Source organism: Lissotriton helveticus, chromosome 6 (assembly GCF_964261635.1).
Source record: "Lissotriton helveticus chromosome 6, aLisHel1.1, whole genome shotgun sequence".
NCBI classification, from domain to species: Eukaryota; Metazoa; Chordata; class Amphibia; order Caudata; family Salamandridae; genus Lissotriton; species Lissotriton helveticus.
In genome coordinates, this window is record NC_136067.1 from 1,841,562,006 (window position 1) to 1,841,580,945 (window position 18,940).

General features: G+C 44.2%; 1 protein-coding gene across 7 annotated transcripts in view; it reads right to left on the reverse strand.

Moving 5' to 3' along the window:
* ANGEL2 (angel homolog 2) overlaps positions 1–18,940 on the reverse strand; it is a 427,641-nt gene that overhangs the window by 249,178 nt on the left and 159,523 nt on the right. For all 7 annotated transcript variants that reach the window (XM_078649760.1, XM_078649759.1, XM_078649764.1 and 4 more), the window contains one exon: positions 2,114–2,183. In XM_078649760.1, coding sequence (XP_078505886.1) covers positions 2,114–2,183 — 70 coding nt within the window. The remainder of the gene's footprint in view (positions 1–2,113; positions 2,184–18,940) is intronic.

Consider the following 18,940-nt stretch of genomic DNA (forward strand, 5'->3'; position numbering starts at 1 on the left):
GAAGATCGGGGGGTCCTTTGGGGTGCGTGAAATTTGAGTCAGCTGTTCAGGTATGCTGGTTCGGTGTCGTGGAGGGCCGTGTGGGTGAGCATCTTGAAGGGGACTCTAGCTTCACTGGGGAGCCAGTGGAGTGTGCGCAGGTGCTGGGAGATGTGGCAGTGTCTTGGCTGGTTGAGGACCAGTCTTGCGGCGGCGTTTTGGATGTTCTCTAGCTTGCGGGTGAGGTTTTTGTTTATTCTGGCGTAGAGTGCATTGCCTTAGTCGAGTCTGTTGGTGACCAGGGCGTGAGTGGCGGTCTTTCTGTATTCGAGGGGGATCCATTTGAAGGTCTAACGTAGGAGGCGGAGGGTGTGGAAGCAGGAGGACGAGACGGAGTACTAACAAACAATTAGTTACTACAACATACTCCAAGAGAAGATTTTGCCAGGCTAAGAGGGCAGAACAACAACAGAGGTTCCTTTGCTGGAAACCAAGTATAAAGGAATATCTACTCGAATTAAGTATGTAACTTCCTTCACTTTCATCCCTAAATAAGTAGGGGAAAAAAACAATAATGAATAAACAGTGGTCTATTCTTAGAACTAGAAACATGCAATATGAAAATCTTATTTACTCTTAAAAAAAAAGCATATGTAACATGTACGATGACCAGGGTTGCTTTACTCGATTGATCCACACAATGAACATAATTCTGTATTTGCGTATAACTGTCCCATTTGTTCTGTTTAATAAAAAAAAAAAGCAACTGCAACAGGTACGTTCTGGTCCAGAATGGCAAAAAGGACAAGACTGAAAACTGTAAACCCTACATTATGGGATTTGGCAACAGAGGATGTCCATTTCCTATTCAGCAGTTACAAGGTATATAATAACACAAAATCTAGCAAAAAAAAGACATGGTTTCAAACCCCTTGAGAATTAAGGAAACATACCAACTGTAAAATTGACCATCTGGTATAATGTAATACTTACCCATGTAATCTTCAAAACATAGGGAAGATAACAAGGGTAGTTACAAGACACATTTTAGAATACAGAAGCAATATTAGGTCCAAGGATTTCACCACTACGCCGACAGGCCTCTTTATAGAAAAGGGACATACCAAAGACAACATGTTGACTGCAAAAACCTTTCAGATTTTAGATGTGGCACAAAGAGACACCAATATAAATCCATTAGTCTACTGTGAAGTAATTGATTACTCCCGTCATAAGCCTGAGGTTTAAAGTAAGTGTTTTTCAGGGAGGAGTACTATCCAGTCAATACATACTCAAATTACAGAGCTATTCTGGCAACATCGAGGAGACCCCAGTAATAACTACATGAAGAAGAAAGGCCCATCACAGTAAAAAAAATATCTGCACTGTGGTAAGAGGTGAGCCCACTGATTAAACATGCCACCTTAGTGGGTGAGGGTTCAACGTCTTTTTAGTAGGCGTATTAGAACATGATTCAGCCCTGGTCAGTGGGGAAATTTAGTTGTCTAATATGGTGGAACGGTGATGACCAAATCTGTTACCAGCCTTCAGTACCTTACATTGTTCATATTATTCAGGGCAGATATACTGCAGGCAAAAACAAGACAGCCCTTTTCCTCCTTCCTCATGTTGATGAGGATTGAGAAGCACCTGAGGAGAGTGCATCCTGTTCCAGCATGACACTTCATTGTCACTAAGTTAATCATTATGCCGTGTAACAATACATTGCATGGCAATAGCAAAACTACTTGGCACAAAAAGGGCAAGCTTCACAGAACAAGATGCAAGGAAGAGGGAAACATCTCTTTGGGTCACCGCCATAAACAGGTTTCCTATGCAATGTTACTGGCATAGCGAGTCCAAGTAAAGAATGTTTTTTTTCTCATTGGATAGAGGCAATTGTAAACCTCTGGCCAGAACCGGAATGGCTAAACATAAGCAGTCTACCTGTGGGCTAGTTAAATGGTACATTTTACTTGTTACGTTTAAGGACCTATTTTTTTCCAACCTTTAAATACTTTTTCCATTATTCAGATTTTCACGAATTTCCAATCAGATTTTGTGCACTTTAGAATACCTTTTAAGCATTGTGGGAAATACATTTAAAAACTGTTGAAATAAGCATCATGCCTACCCAGGGCTTCCAAACTTGGCTTTATCTGTGCTAGGTAATGGTCTTCTTGCACTTCTTGTAAACAAAGTACCTAAAAATAACGAAGGTTTAGCAAATTAACAACTGAACTTGAAAAACAATGATTGTTTTATTTTTGTTTAAAGCAGCTTAACACTGAAAACTAAGACCACAGCAGAAATACATTTTACACAGTTTTGATGGAATTTTATTTTGCACTTGGAGACTAACAGACAAATGCTTTTCAGACAAATTACTATTTCTATAAAAATAATATGAAGATAAATGACAAGAAGCTAAGACTGGAAAAACAAAAATGTACTCAACCCTATTATTAGAACCCTAGCACAAGTTCCTCAACTAAATCATTTTCACAAAATGCTACTACTTGGCGACATAACAAATCTTGCCCTGCGATTTAAAGTGTCCAGATCAGGGGAAGGAAGCATTCATGTCCCCTTTCCTGAGGCAAAGCCCCACAGCATCCCTATCCAAATGTCCAACACTGCACATCAAAACGGGACGCAGCAAGTACCAATAAGGTAACCAGAAAATATTAACAGCTGAAGTAGTGTCTGAATTGTAGGGCAGGAAACAGTATCACAATTGCCCTGCAATTCATATTAACATTCTTGTAACAGATAATTAAGTAAGAAAAGCAGGGTAAAGCATTAAACAGGCTGTGTAAAAAGTTTGATGAAATAAATATCTCTGGAATGGGCACGGAGTACTTTTTGAGCAAAGTATAAGACAAGCCCATATGACTGCCTTAATTATCTGTTTGTTGGGGGTCAGTCAGGCCTCTGGAATGTCACAAATAAGGATTTTGCTGTGCTCAATCAAGCACATGCAGCCGCTGGACGGTTGACCCTTAGATCACATTACAACAAATAAAGGAAGGAGCAGGAAGTCTGAAGCCCCCCTGTGCAAATGAAGGAAAGTATAAGAACTTGCAAAATATACCAATAATAATGACTACTTTGTAGCACAAGCAGCAAAGAAATGCCAATATATGACCCTTCACCTTCAGATCTTCACATGGATGCTCACCTTGCTGTAGCCGGTAGGCAACAACAGGAAAAACTGGGAGTGCAATCTCGATTTTGGATTGAAAGGAGAATAAATTGCATACTGTTGGTAATGATTCCTCTAACAGATATTACATCTATAGCTATTGATACAAAGCATAACTTTAGAAAGTAACCTGTTCTTCTAAAGAATACTCCTCAATACCTAACAAATTTGGATGAAGGTGACAGAGGTATGGAAAACCAGAAGCAAGACTACTAGAAAACATATTTAATCACTGATCTTCCAAACAAACAAATTACTTACCTTCGGTGGATTCAGTGTCTACCTGCAGACTCCTCCTTTTTTTAATATCCCATGTGCCAGCATTCCACTGACAATTTCTCGATAGCTCTCCCACGTCAACAGGGGAGTCTGTCTCCACATGGCTCCGTATGCAGCACTGCTGGTTGTCACTGGAGCGATAAGAAGCCTCCGTCAGCGTGCTGACATTAGTTTCCACCCATTTTGTTTCAGGTACCTTCAAGGCGAGCGGATGGAACTAACATGGCAAATGCAATTACAGTTTCTAAACTCTAAATCAAAGATCTGTATATGAAACCCATATACATACTAAATACACACTCTTCTTTGGCATATGCAGACAAGCAACTGGAAGGGGGGAGGATCGGTGAGGAATCCGCAAGGTAGACACTATATCCACCAGAAAAAGTAATACCAAAAGTAATTGACTTGTTCTTCTAATAGATACATCTACCTGCAGATTCCTCACATTTTGAATAGAGTACCAAAGCAGTCTCACACTCAGAGTAAGGTGGATGTCTACCTATACCCACAAATCCTACAAAACAGAACGAGCTAAGTGACTGTCAGTCCTCACTAAAGAATTTTAAAAAATGATTCACAAAAAAGTGACGGGAGGCCCAAATTGCTGCCTCACAAATATCTGCCACAGGGACTCCTTAAGCTAAAGCAGAAAAAGAAGATTTAGCTCTGGTAGATTTGAGCATGAATACCTTCTGGAGGTTCCTTGTGTGCTATGGCGTAAATGATCTTAATACAAAGGATAATCCATCTTGACAGAGTCCTTTTGTGAACCGCCTTCCCTTTCATTTTGCCAACATACCCCACAAAAAGCGGATCATCCAGTCTGAATTCACGTGTCCTGTCCACGTGGAAAATAACAGCCCTTTTGGGGTACAATCGATAAAGTCTCTCCTTTTCTTTAGTTGGAGGAGGATAGAAAATAGGAAGGGTGATGGACTGACCCAAATGGAAAGCAGTAACCACTTTCGGCAGGAAAGCCACCCGAATTCTCAGAACCAACTTCTCAGGAAAGAAGGTTGTGAAGGGAGATGTGGTATATAAATAAATAATACCGGGACTATTTTTGAATTACATTAACAATAACAGATAGCTCAATAAATAAGAGGCAGGATCCGATGTGTCCGAGTCAGAAGGATTTATTCAGGCAAAAGGGAAGGGACTGGAACGGGACAGCCTGAAATAAAATGAAAAGGAAGGCAGCTGCACCATTTCATCGACAGTGCAGCATATATATAGTACAACATTACATTACATTACATACAGTAGGCGTAACTTGTGACAAAACGTAAGATAAGAACACATGGGTGGAAGAAGAAGGCGTGCACAGGGCGTGCACTGAGACATGTGATGTGAAACGTCATAGAAGTGTCATGAGTGGGCGGAAACATGGAGGGGGCTACCTGAGAGTAGCTGGAACCTTTAACCTAGTGGTGCGCGCAAACGGGCAATGACGTGTTACCAGGGAGAACTGGGGCTATGACTTCTGCACTAGAAGAGGAGACTAAAAGTCTGCGGTGTCAGGACGACATGTTCCTATAGCATATCGGGTATCTGGTGTTTGGAGTACATGTTGATAGAATCTAAAAGTTATCAGGGCAAAGGCTACTTGACACTAAGGCTGGTGCATGCATCTATTCTACATGTATTGCGTGAACTAGGAATTATTCTATGAATATTAATACAGTATTTCTCTTACATGGAGACAGAAAGACTAGACCATGGCTGAAACTGTTTATGCGGTTCAGTAGCTTAGGAATGCAACAAAGGAAAGCTGGACTGATAACTGGAAGCATAACATACTCTTGGCAGACAGGCAGGCAGAGCCAGGCCGGGCACCGCGCTGCGCGGCAGGAAGTAAGTGAAGGGTCAGAGATGCAGGTGGGGGCTGCATCGCTCCTCGGAGTGGGTTCAGGAGACTGGAGCTTGAATCTGGTGTCCGGGCCCTTTTGAGGCCTAGAAACGGGGACAATTCAATGAAATAACGTGCACACTGTAAAACGTGGCAACATAGGCCCAATACTCGTTGCTTTCACGAGAACTGGATACTGGCATACTAGAGTTGGACACAACTATAATTGCATCTTTAATCGATCAGAGGGGGATACATGCATATCGATCATGCACATATAACATAGGATGGGGAACACGTAGGCACATATGGCAAGGCAAAATTCACTTTTCCACATTCCCTCCTTGTGCCCTACGTTTCCATCAGGAAACATCAATATTCATGATACCATCTATCTGTTCATATAGCATCATTTGCTCGTCTCGAATTGTCTTGGAGCGGGATTTAGGACTAGGAATACAAGAGGTAGCACACATGCCGCAAATCGCAGGGCCACATTGTAAACAGAGGCAGCAACTGAATATGATCATTACTGCTATACCTAGGAATGACAATACTTTCCATCCCCAGGCAGATATAATACTCCAGAGCCAACCGGACCATGTCCAGGTGCCTGGATTCTGGTGTAACTGATGGGCAATTTTATGAAGTCTGGTTATAGCTGAATAAACAGACGGCGTGTTATTAGGAATGAAAATGCAGCAACTAGATCCGATGACTCTACATGCTCCTCCTCTATCGGCCAGTATGACGTCAAGAACGAGACGATTTTGGAGCACGACAAATCTAATAGCAGATTGCTCTTCGGTTAAGTTACCTAGAGCGGAAGTAGTCTCATTCACTACTGCTTCAAGAGTTCTGGTTAGCCTACGTATTAACTTACTATTCTGGACAGGGCCTATAAAGGAAAAGAAACCTTTATTGAAGTCTTGATATTGTTCTAGAGCAGTTTCAGTTTGATCGACAATTGGGGACTCAGTCTCCCTTCTATGTCTAACGTGTACTAGATGTGTGTTTCTGTGATAATCGGATGGGGCTAGAAAAACTGGTGGCAGTAGGAAGGCAATGTAACATGTTCCATCCCAATCGAGGGGCAGACGAACATATGCGGTCTGACCACAAACAAAATAAGAATGACGCGAGGCTTTGAAAATAGATTTCCCACTGTCACTATACTCGACCATAGTAGTACAATCACTATGACCTACATGTGCGGAACCATTCTTTCTGACGCATAATTCGCCTTTGACTGGTAGAACTGAAATAGCAGGCAAATCTGGAGTAGTATCGGACTGAACATTCAAAACCATAAAATTCGAGGAATAATTACCTAAATCATATACTTCATTTTCTAGATCTAATCCTGTTCTATGGGACAGACCTTCCTTGTCTGGGAAACATGTTCGGTTCAGAAGGGATATATCAGTTGAGGATGACGTTAACGTGGACCATGCTCCACACGAACCATTATGTGAAAACGGATAAGGAAAGAGTGGCAGAACTCCCTTCGGTGTCTGGAAAGGGGGGAGTCGACCACACACCCAACAATTAGTGGCATTGCTGGTCTGGTGTGAATAATGCAGCATTCGGATAAAAGTATTATTACGCATAGCAAGACGATAGGATAACTCGTGAGGAGGCAGATCACTAAATGTGTGCTCTACTGTAACATTAGAAAACATATGTACATGTGAAATAGGAAAACATAAATGTAAAGCATAACTTATGCATGTAACCATAAAACTTAGGAACAATGAAAAGAACAGAGTAACGATACATCTCTTAGAGTTTTGACTAACTCTCTCACTGTGTGGGTCTATCTCATACATGTCAGGAACCTGTCTAACCGTTTCACCCGAGAGGGACTTAGACAATTAAACTGGCTGACTTACTAGACCTCAACTTGGATTTATACTCCTGCTGCGGAGTTTTCTCTAACAGGGGAATTTTAGATTCATTGTCTGGGTAGTCCTTGAGAACGGGGCAGTCCTTGAGAAAAGTTTTAGTTTTAAGTCCATGGAATTTCTTGACGTGGCTCGCGTGTAGCCACCCTTTTCGGTTCTCGACCTTCACCGCAGTCCGGGTGGTGAGGAGGACGAGACGGGGCTCCTTCCAGCGAGGCTCCAGCGGACTTGAACGATCAAAGTTCCTTATAAGAACCAGGTCACCTGGAACGACCTCATGCGGTTTCACTTCGGTGTTGTCTGGAAATGCAGCGGCAACCTGTGAACGACAAGATTGTAGTGCAGACATCAAGGAGGCAAGGTAATCTGTCAGCATATTACTGTCAACATCGGTTATGGTACGGGGTCTAGGTGTACCCCACATGTTGGGGGGACGACCAAACACTATCTCATAGGGAGATAGACCTGAACGGGAGTGAGCGACCATTCTCATATAAAAAAGGGCAACTGGCAGTGCTATTATCCAATCTACACCTTTCTCTGCACACACTTTTGCGATTCGGATTTTCAAAGTCTGGTTATGTCTCTCTACGAGACCGGCTGCTTCAGGATGGCGTACACAATGGAACTTCCACTGGTACCCTAACAGAAGGGAAACTTGTTTCATGAGCTCGGATGAGAATGGCTGGCCGTTATCCGAATACACGACCCTAGGTAATCCATAGCGGGGAAAATACTCACGAACCAACTGCCTGGCAGTGGTCGCAGCTGTGTAATCTGGAACTGGATATGCCTCTGTCCACCTGGACAAAGCGCATACGACTACGAGGACATACTTGAAACCTCGACATCGCTCCATTTGAATATAATCCATCTGGAGGACTTCAAAAGGGTGGTCAGGAGGATGGAATCCACCGGGACACTTTTACCTGGATTGAACTGACAACATATCATACAGGTACGTACTTTCTGCTTGGCTGCTGCTCGTAAATGCTTGTTGAACCAAAAGTTCTGGATACTGTCTAACATGGCTTTTTCTCCTAGATGTGCTGGACTATGTGCGGTGTTAATAATGACTTGAACCATAGAGTCGGGGAGAAACCATGTGGCTTTTCCCTTCGTCAACCATCCTTGATCTGTCTGGACCCCTCCTTGTTCGGACCATTTCTTTATTTCATCGGGAGTAGCATGTAACTGTATGTCTATGACATCTTGTGTAGGGTCCTTAACTGTCATACAAGTATTCTGATCTGGAGTGAGTGTCTGTGTCGTGTTAACTGGAATGTCTGGAGTCTGAGCTGTGAGCTTGGCCGTTCGATCTGCTAGATCGTTACCCTGGGAAATGATGTCAGTGACTTTCGTATGTGCCTTGCACTTCATGATAGCGATAGCGGTCGGTAAATGTATTGCATCTAACAGAGCTTGAATGAGGAGACCATGCTGAATCTTGGTTCCATGAGAAGTCATAAAACCTCTTTCCTGCCAGAGCACTCCAAAGTCGTGTACGACTCCGAATGCATAACGTGAATCTGTGTATATGTTTACTTTCAGGTTCTTGGCACGTATGCAGGCTTGGGTCAGAGCGACTAGCTCTGCTGCTTGAGCAGACAGGGTGTCAATACGATGTGTTTCTATAACTTCAGTTTCAGTAGTCACTGCATACGCGGCTACTAGTTCTCCTGTACTTGTTCTCATACATGAACCATCCACATAAAGTGTCAGGTCTGGATCAGGTAATGCAATGTCTGTCAAGTCTCGTCTTGGCTTTGTCATGGTGTTAACAACTTCCACACAGTCATGTGTGGCAGGATTTGAAGTAACTGACGGTAACAGTGTAGCTGGATTTAAAATGTTGCAGCGTCTGATTTCTATGTGTGGCTGAAACAGTGTCAGTTCATAACCTGTTAAACGTGCAATTGTCAAGTGCTGAGTCTGTGTTCGGTTTAAAAGAACTTCCACGGAGTGTGGAACTTGTACTGTCAGGGAGTGTCCTAACACTATGGAATCACTTTGTCTGATAGCTAGAGCTGTGGCTGCAACTGACTTGAGGCACGCAGGCAGAGCCTGGGCCACTGGATCTAATGTGCTAGAAAAATAAGCACAGGGCTTGTATTGTCCTGCTTGGTCTTGTGTAAGAACAGATAATGCAATACCATCACGTTCAGTGACAAAAAGTGTAAAAGGCTTACTGTAGTTCGGTGTTGCTAGAACAGGTGCATTACATAAAGCTTTCTTTAACTCATTAAAAACAAGTGTATGTTCCTGGGTCCAAGGGAGGACAGTCGATACGGCTGCCTCCTGTGTCGTTAACTGTATCAGTGGCTTGGCTAGAAATGCATACTGAGGAATCCATTGTCTGCAGTAAGAAGTGAGGCCGATAAAAGCTCGTACCTCCTTCTGTGTCTTGGGCTGTGGAAGACGTGCTATTAACTGGATACGGTCAGGTGTCAACTGCCTACCCCTCTTGGACAGTAAGTGTCCTAAGTAGACCACTTGCTGGACACAGAATTGCAATTTGGAAGGGGACACCTTGTGCCCCATCTCGGCCAGAAAATACAGAACTGTAAGTGACGCACGCTCGCAGTCACGTTCAGTAGATCATCGACATACTGGAGCAGGGCAGTGTCAGTTGGCATGTGAATATTGTCTAGTTGTCTTTTCAGCGCTTGACTATAGATGCTAGGACTTTCTGTAAAACCTTGAGGAGCTCGTGTGAATTTATAGCTTCTTCCATTTAAACAGAATCCGAAAAGGAACTGGCTGTCTGGATGAATGGGGACACTGAAAAATGCGTTCTTGAGATCGATAACTGTAAAGAACGTGGCTTCAGAATCAATGGCTGTCAAGAGTGAGGGAATATCAGGAACCACTGGGTACTGTGGTATAATACATTTATTAAGTTCTCGAAGGTCAATCACTAATCGATAAACTGGAGGTGCATTTGGATCAGTACGTTTCAGGACTGGAATGATAGGAGAATTACATATATTGGAGTCAGTTTCTACAACCACTCCTTGAACAATAAGCTCGTCAATAATTTTGGATAAGGCTGCTACAGCCTCAGGTGGCAATTTGTACTGTCTGATTCGTGGTAAAACAACACCTTGCTTTAGAGTCACACGATGGGGTGTGATATGCATACAACCTACATCAGTTGGACCTTGCGCCCATAAATGCGGTGGTACATTCAATAATCTTGGATCAAAATCACGTAATACATAATGACCTTTAAAGTCACGGAGAAACAAACGGACCCCTTCTGGGGAGCAGCATATGACTGCTCCTAATTCTTTCAGTGTCTTAATGCCTAACAAATTTTCTGGGCAAGATTTCGTGAGTAACAAATCTGTAGTTCGGGACAATGGACCAACTTCTAGAGTAACTGGTTTCGATATTTCATTAACAATAGGCTTTCCTGAAAATCCAAGGGAAACATTTCTAGAGCCTGAGAGCGGAGCCCCTGGAACCTCGTCATGACTGATGGTAGTCCTACTTGCCCCTGTATCAATCAGAAACTTTCTGTCTTTCCCTAATACTTGACTGTGTACATAGGGACCCTCTTGATCTACAGGAATCTCGATGAGAGGCAAGCCTACCTCCCTCTCTAGGCTGTTTCATGAATATGGCTGATAATCTGGATACTCTGACTGTGCATACTGATACATCTGCTGTGTAACGTGCTGTGTTGCAGCTATAGGCTGCGGTGCTGTAACTGTCTGTTGTGCATTCTGTGGTGGCTGGGAAATCTGTGAAACTTGTTCTTGTCTAGGCGGACGTGGTCTTTCTTTAGTCTTACCAGTAGCTATGTTGTGTTTCAGAACTGCACATTCATTTATAAAATGACCTGGCTGTTTACAGTAATTGCATGTCCCTTTAACGGGAACTGCTGGATGACTGGCTTGATTCGGATTTCTCTTCTGACTGTCTTGTGGAACAGACTGTGCAACTAATACTTTCATTTTCGTGTCTTTCATACGTCTCCTTTCATGTTCCTGCTCTTCCCCGATTCTGTTCTGGTGATACTGGAGCATCTGGAGCATCTGTGACGGAGTATTAGCTTGCCATGTACTTTCGACTTTCAGTACTCGATTTTTAACTTGTGGACTTGAATTCTCGACTAGTTTAGTGACAAAAAGATGAGGGTACGACTCACTACTTGTTTTCAGACCACTATTAATAATAAAATATTTCTCAAATCTAGAATAAAAATCACTAGTATCTTCGTCTTGTTTCTGTTTACAGGCTGAGATGGCATCCCAATCTTCCTTTTTCGTGGCTAGTAATCTTGGCAAAACTTGTATTAATAATTCGGGCAAAGCTTTAGCTTTATCCCCAAGACCGGTACCTGGTACTCGTGTATTATCTTCAGCTTCTAATTCTGTCCAATCTATCTTTTTCTCTCCCACCTCCCATTCTTTTTCCTTGAGTTTTTCATATATGCCCGCAGGCAACAGGACCTTTAGCATTTTAATGATATCAGGATACGTGTATTCTCCCATACGGAGCATGTCCTTTAATTCACGGTGGAACCATGCTGGATCTTTATCATGACAGGGAATTAACTTTTTCATCTCTAAGAGTTCTATTTTTGTGATAGGGGTGTAAACAAATACTCGTTCTAGACCACCCCCCTCTCTCTTAACTGGGTGTACTTCTCGTAACGGATTCTGTCTGTCTATGTAGAATGATTTACTTCCTGGGGGTGAGACGTGAACAAAATGTGGATTCAGAAACGTTCGGTATTTGTGGCGCTGTTCTAGAATGACACTAATTAAATCGGTACCTAGACCTTTCCGTCTGTACTGTAGTAACTCGTTTAATACATCATGTAAAGGACCTGGATCAGAATGCTGTTCCTCATACAGTGTAATGAGGTGCTGGATCATATACATACCCACCAGACGTTGCTCGGCTGGGGGCAGTTTCAGAAACGTTTGAGCCACTATTTCGTCTGGAAACGTGGTAGAATCACTAGTCCATCGGACTGCTGATCGGGCTAGTTCTTGTTCATGCATTGTACTAAGCTCGCTATACCCTATTCGTGATTTCAGAATGTGATCGGTAGCTTGAAATACTTGCTCAAGAGAACACGGTTCTGGTGCTGGAGGAGGAAAAGCTTTCTTGTAATCTAGGCGTGAATGTCGGTCGGAAAGTCTAGTTCTACCTACATACGCTATTCTGTCGGGATTCTCGTTGTCTACCTCTTCACTAGAAGAGTCATTCTCTTTCTCGGTTGCTCTTTTTTCTTCCTCTTTCTGGTGTATACGTATTATTTCCTTACGAATTTTCTTGTACATACTCTATACAACCTTGTGTCTTGTGTTTTCCATCGGCTATATTGTCACTCCACCTAGTCAGGACTTTCAGTTCTTCTTGATCTTTTTCTGGACAATCTTGCTCTCTTATTAAACAGTTAATCAGGAACTTTAAAATCATGAGCTGAGTCTCGACTTTTCTTTGAACCATGGCTTCGTGAATACTTCCTGGATTCACTCCTATACGGATAAAACGATATATTCTGTCTAGATGTTCTCCCATATCGGGCAGGGTGTCCAAATAGCCGACAACCCGTCTTAAACGTAATGAATATATGACCATGTGATCCTCGCCTGGAACTGGATCATAACGACATTCAGTAAGTGCTCGCTTGATATCTACGTATGTAGACACTTTTGGCGTACGCTGTAACGCTAGTTCATGCAGCGTCAGACGTTTCGGTTGAGGCGGGGTACGAGGACAACCTCCCCCCGCGGCTCCTAAACTAGAATCGTCGGTGAATACTGTACGTGCTGGTAGAGTGACTGGCAAAGCGGGTACATGTACTGTGGGCTGGGCCGGGGGTGCTGTAACAGGTACTGTAATATTAACTGGACCCACGGGACCAGCGGCTGGAGGAACAGGAATTACATTATTAACGGGAGCAGGCGGAACAGGATTTGCATAGGCTGGTACTGTGTCGTCCAGATAGGACGAAAGAAAAATATCAGCTGCGGTCGGTTTATGACGTAGCTTAGTCGGGACCAATGGCGGCGGAAAATTACAGGGTGCTTCCGGGGTTGCTTTTGGCAAGCCCCCGGCAAGAAGAGGATACATACCTTTAATAAGGGCATTTCTCTGTCTGTCTGACTGTTCTGCTCTGCTCTAACTCGTTCACCTTCTTCAATTAATTCCCTTTCTTGGGCTTTTTCTGCAGATTCCCTATTTAATTCTGTTTTTCTGAATTCTTTCGGTTCTTTTATGAGATTCTTTGCGCCATAACTCGATGGCATCTTTCTGGGACTGTCTGGCTTTCTTTTTCCATAATGCTTCTTCTACTCGCATGATGCACTCGGCATCCCATGTACCTGATACGGGCCATCTATATTTCTCTTCTAGTTCCTTAGTATAGTCCGCCCATAAGTCTAGATATATTATGGCATCTAAGCCATGCTTGTGATACATAAAATGTCCTGGACTGTCCCTAGGAGGGACAGGAACTGCTTCTTCGAGTAACCCTTTTCTGGTCTTTAACTGACGTAATTTCGAGAACAGAGGCATTTCGGTTATATACTTGCAACACAATACACAATAATCACAGTAATAAAATAGCTAACAAAGCACTCATACCACGACATAAAAATACATAAATAACAGTTCGAACAGAATACTACCTGATACACTGAAAACAGAACACATGAATTTCTCGAGAACGAAACTTACTAGAATTACTGGATGCACTGCTAAAACAGTACAGAACATACCGGTCCCATAAAGAGACACGTCGGACCCGTATCCACCTAGGTGAATACTTCGGACTGGATCTGTGTACCCAAACCCAACGGACCAGGAACAAACTAATGATCCTGTCTAGATACTTCCCCCGCGACGGTACTCACCGGGAAGCAGAAACTGGAAGGCCTCGGACTGGACTGGACTGCTACGACGTCGGACTACGAACTTCGGAAACTTCGGTTACAGGTGGGCCTCCGGATACTTCGGACCTTGCTCTCTCGGCTTGGGCTCTGGTCGGGACGAACCGCATTCCACACCGCTTCGTCTGGATGTCGGACCGCAGTCTCCGTCTCCTCCGTGGGCCTGAGGGAGACTTGAAGCAGAAATATCTGCCGGTGCGCAGTAGAGTTCCGTCACGGCTGCAGAGGGTCAGGGGGCCTGCGTAGCATCGCCAGCGCGTGAGGAAGGGGCTCGTCCCTATTCGGGCGCCATTATGTGGTATATAAATAAATAATACCGGGACTATTTTTGAATTACATTAACAATAACAGATAGCTCAATAAATAAGAGGCAGGATCCGATGTGTCCGAGTCAGAAGGATTTATTCAGGCAAAAGGGAAGGGACTGGAACGGGACAGCCTGAAATAAAATTAAAAGGAAGGCAGCTGCACCATTTCATCGACAGTGCAGCATATATATAGTACAACATTACATTACATACAGTAGGCGTAACTTGTGACAAAACGTAAGATAAGAACACATGGGTGGAAGAAGGCGGCGTGCACAGGGCGTGCACTGAGACATGTGATGTGAAACGTCATAGAAGTGTCATGAGTGGGCGGAAACATGGAGGGGGCTACCTGAGAGTAGCTGGGACCTTTAACCTAGTGGTGCGCGCAAACGGGCAATGACGTGTTACCAGGGAGAACTGGGGCTATGACTTCTGCACTAGAAGAGGAGACTAAAAGTCTGCGGTGTCAGGACGACATGTTCCTATAGCATATCGGGTATCTGGTGTTTGGAGTACATGTTGATAGAATCTAAAAGTTATCAGGGCAAAGGCTACTTGACACTAAGGCTGGTGCATGCATCTATTCTACATGTATTGCGTGAACTAGGAATTATTCTATGAATATTAATACAGTATTTCTCTTACATGGAGACAGAAAGACTAGACCATGGCTGAAACTGTTTATGCGGTTCAGTAGCTTAGGAATGCAACAAGGGAAAGCTGGACTGATAACTGGAAGCATAACATACTCTTGGCAGACAGGCAGGCAGAGCCAGGCCGGGCACCGCGCTGCGCGGCAGGAAGTAAGTGAAGGGTCAGGGATGCAGGTGGGGGCTGCATCGCTCCTCGGAGTGGGTTCAGGAGACTGGAGCTTGAATCTGGTGTCCGGGCCCTTTTGAGGCCTAGAAACGGGGACAATTCAATGAAATAACGTGCACACTGTAAAACGTGGCAACATAGGCCCAATACTCGTTGCTTTCACGAGAACTGGATACTGGCATACTAGAGTTGGACACAACTATAATTGCATCTTTAATCGATCAGAGGGGGATACATGCATATCGATCATGCACATATAACATAGGATGGGGAACACGTAGGCACATATGGCAAGGCAAAATTCACTTTTCCACAGAGAGCTTACCACTTAAAGCCTGTAACGCAATAAACTGTCTTGCAAATGTTACGGCAACAAGAAAAAAAAATTTTAATCCTAAGAAATCTCAAGGGACAACTATGTAAAAGTTCAAATGGAAAACACATTCGATAATTTAGAACTAAATGAAGCATGATGACAGGAGTGGGAGGGTATTTATTTGTAAGACCTTTAATGAACCTTAAAACTATGGGAGACTTAAACAGAGAAGGTTGATCTGGTAAACACAGAAAAGCTGAAAGGACAAACAAATAACCCTTTACTGTCGCAACTGCAAGCCTTGCTGCACCAAAACAAACATGGCAAAATTTAAAATAACCGATTAACAAACCTTTAAAGGGTCTAAAGAATTGTCACTACACCACTTAACACATTTAGAACATCTGCCAGCATAAAAAGACTTAGGAGTGTCTTCTGGGTGATAAAATAACATCTACCACATCGGGAGGGGGGATGGGTGGATGAAAAGGAACTCTGGTTTCCCAGCTGAATCTCCAGGCATGTAGGTGCAGGCTCTGGAGGTGGCGGTGTAAAACCAGCGACTCCGAGAGGAGAGCTACCCTGAGACGGAGCAGGGGGCACAGGGAAATGTGTATCTCACCCTACACAGCCAACCCAGGGTTATTAAGAGAACTTGGGCCCAGTCGGAGCAACTCTTCCTCAGAACCAGAGAAATCATGAGTATTGTGGGTGGTGGGGGATATGGGACGCGTAAAACTGCTGGGAGCTACAGATTAATTCAAACATGTTCTGCCTGCACTGGACACTAGAGGGGGCAGAATGAAGGGCCGTGTGTGTTCTATAGAGTGGCAAAAAGGTCTATATGAGGAGAACCCCATAACCGGAAAATGTGCAGAACCACTTCCGGATGTTGATGCAGCTCGTGGTCAGCTGAAAAATTCCAGCTAAAACTTTCTGCATGCACATTGAGAACTCTGGTCATGTGATTTGCAATCACACAAATCTGAGGATTCTGAGCCCAGGGCCAGAGTCGCAGAGCTTCTATGCAGAGGGTATGATCCTACTCTTCTTGCTTGTTTATGTACCACATCGCTGTAGGATTGTCTATCAAGAATTGTACTGACTGACCGCGAATGGAAGGGAGAAAAGCCTTGCAAGCCAGATGTATCACCTTCATTCCTAACAGACTGATATGAAACAGCTGTTCCTCTGAAGACCAAAGTCATCTGATCTTCAGATCCCTCATAGGGGCTCCCCACACTAGGGTGGAGTCATCCATTATAACTGTGGCCACCGGAAGAGGGTGAGGTGGCTTCCCTCGAGAAAGACTGCCTTGCGCACCCCACTACTGAAGATCTACTGCAGGGTCTCAGGAGATCTTGACAGATGCCTGAAGATACTGTTGTGTTGAAACCACTGCCTGTGGAGGCACCACTGGAGGGCCCTCATGTGCCAGGGTGCATGGATGACCAGTACGATTCAGGAGGTTGACAGAGGCAAGATGTTCAGGACTGGAACCATTGCTCCATTCTGACACATTGGAATCATAGCCTGAATGTCCAGAATCCTCAGAGGAGGAAAGGCTCAACTCACTGTAGTGTTCAGTACAGCCCATATAAACAGCATACGTTGAGAGGGCTGGTTGTTGGAAAAACGTAGGTTGATCACGGAGTCGTCAACTGCAAGTGATGCAACACCAACTCCAGAGCCAATCGGCCACGTAAAGGAATACGGATATTACCAATCTTCTGAGATGAGCTGCGACCATTGCCACCACATTCGTGAAGACTCAAGGTGCAGAAGTAAGACCAAACTGAAGGAGCGTGAATGGATAGTGTTGAGACCCTACCCTAAAGCAGAGATACTTCCTGGGCGACTTCAGAGTAGGAATGTAAAAGTAAGCATCCTGCAAGTCGATTAAAAACATCTATTCTTTTTTCGCCAGCCAAGAAGCGCCAGAGCTAGGGTAAGCATCTTTAACTTTTCCAACTTGAGAAACCAGTTAAAAAACCGAAAGGTATAGGATCTGACCAAAAACGACTGTCCTTTCTGGAGATCAGGAAATACCAGGATTACAGCATCCCTGACCCCGTTCCTGCTCTGGGACCAAATCCACTGCCCCTTTTGAAGTAATGACTGGACCTCCTGATAGAGGAGCTGAAGATTGTCCGTAGAAAGGAAATTATTTTGGGCGGAAAGGGTCGGAACGGAGGCAGACAGCACAGCGGCGTCTGTGATACCTCAACAAATGGGATGGGTAAAGGATATGGGAGTCTTTTTCCTTGGAACATCAACCAGCGCTGGAGTCGGCCAGGAAACCTGGCCTATCGGCATGAAAGGAGTCTGTTGGTAAGGCGCTGGAACGCCTCCCAGGGGGCCCACAGGTGCACCAAATGGAGTCATCACTCTATTGAAGATGCTAAACATAGCACTCAAAACGTTGGAAGGGTCCCCACCTGATGCTGGGAAGGCTGGATACATTGGCTTTTGCAGAGGAGCTGGATCCAAGGCCGGCGTCGTATCTGCACGCCCAGGTAAAGTCGGCTGCGGCACTGGTGCTGAAGAAGACGAGAAGAAAGCCACCGGATATGGCACCAATGTGACATCTAGTTGGCCCTGTTCCGAAGCCAGATGCCAAGACCATGATCTCAACGACACATCTTTCGAAGAGTGGTGTAGAGAACCAGGACTCCGCTTCTTCTTACGCTACTTCCTCGTTGACTTCGATGAATGAGGATACTACGACTTTGATCTGGGGCCAGACTTTTGACTACCCCTCTTCTCATGCCTCACTCTGGCCATGAACAACTTAGCCTCTTTCTTTCAGGGCCTTCGGATTAGTCTTTTGACACAAGAAACCGGGGTCATCATGATCAAACCCGAAACACCAAAGGCAAACATCTTGCTGGTCAGTGTTAAACATCTGACCCTCACAGTCCCAACAGCGCTTGAACCCTGATTTTTGAGGTGAAGAGATTTACCAATTTTGTAAAAAAATCGAAAAACTCCCTAACAGAGAGCCTATTAAAAACCGCTACGCGTCGACGTGAGAAAAAGGGAACAGATGTCAGCACGCCAACACAGCATTCTTATGGCTCCAGTGACGTCACGCGGTGCTGCATGCGGAGCCATGTGGATACTAATGCCCCTGTTGTCGTGGGAGAGCTATTGAGAAAGCTTCAGTGGAACGCGGACTCATGGGGTATTCAAATAGTGGGGAATCTACATGCAGATGTAGCCATCAGAAAAGGCTTCATTCAAAGGATGAGTCAGGCAATGATATTTTGTGAAAACAAGGAAAGGAGGTAAGTGGCCACGATGCATATCTTCTTCAAATGGGGATCCTTAAAACTGTAGAAGTTGGCACACTCCCTCTGGGAGA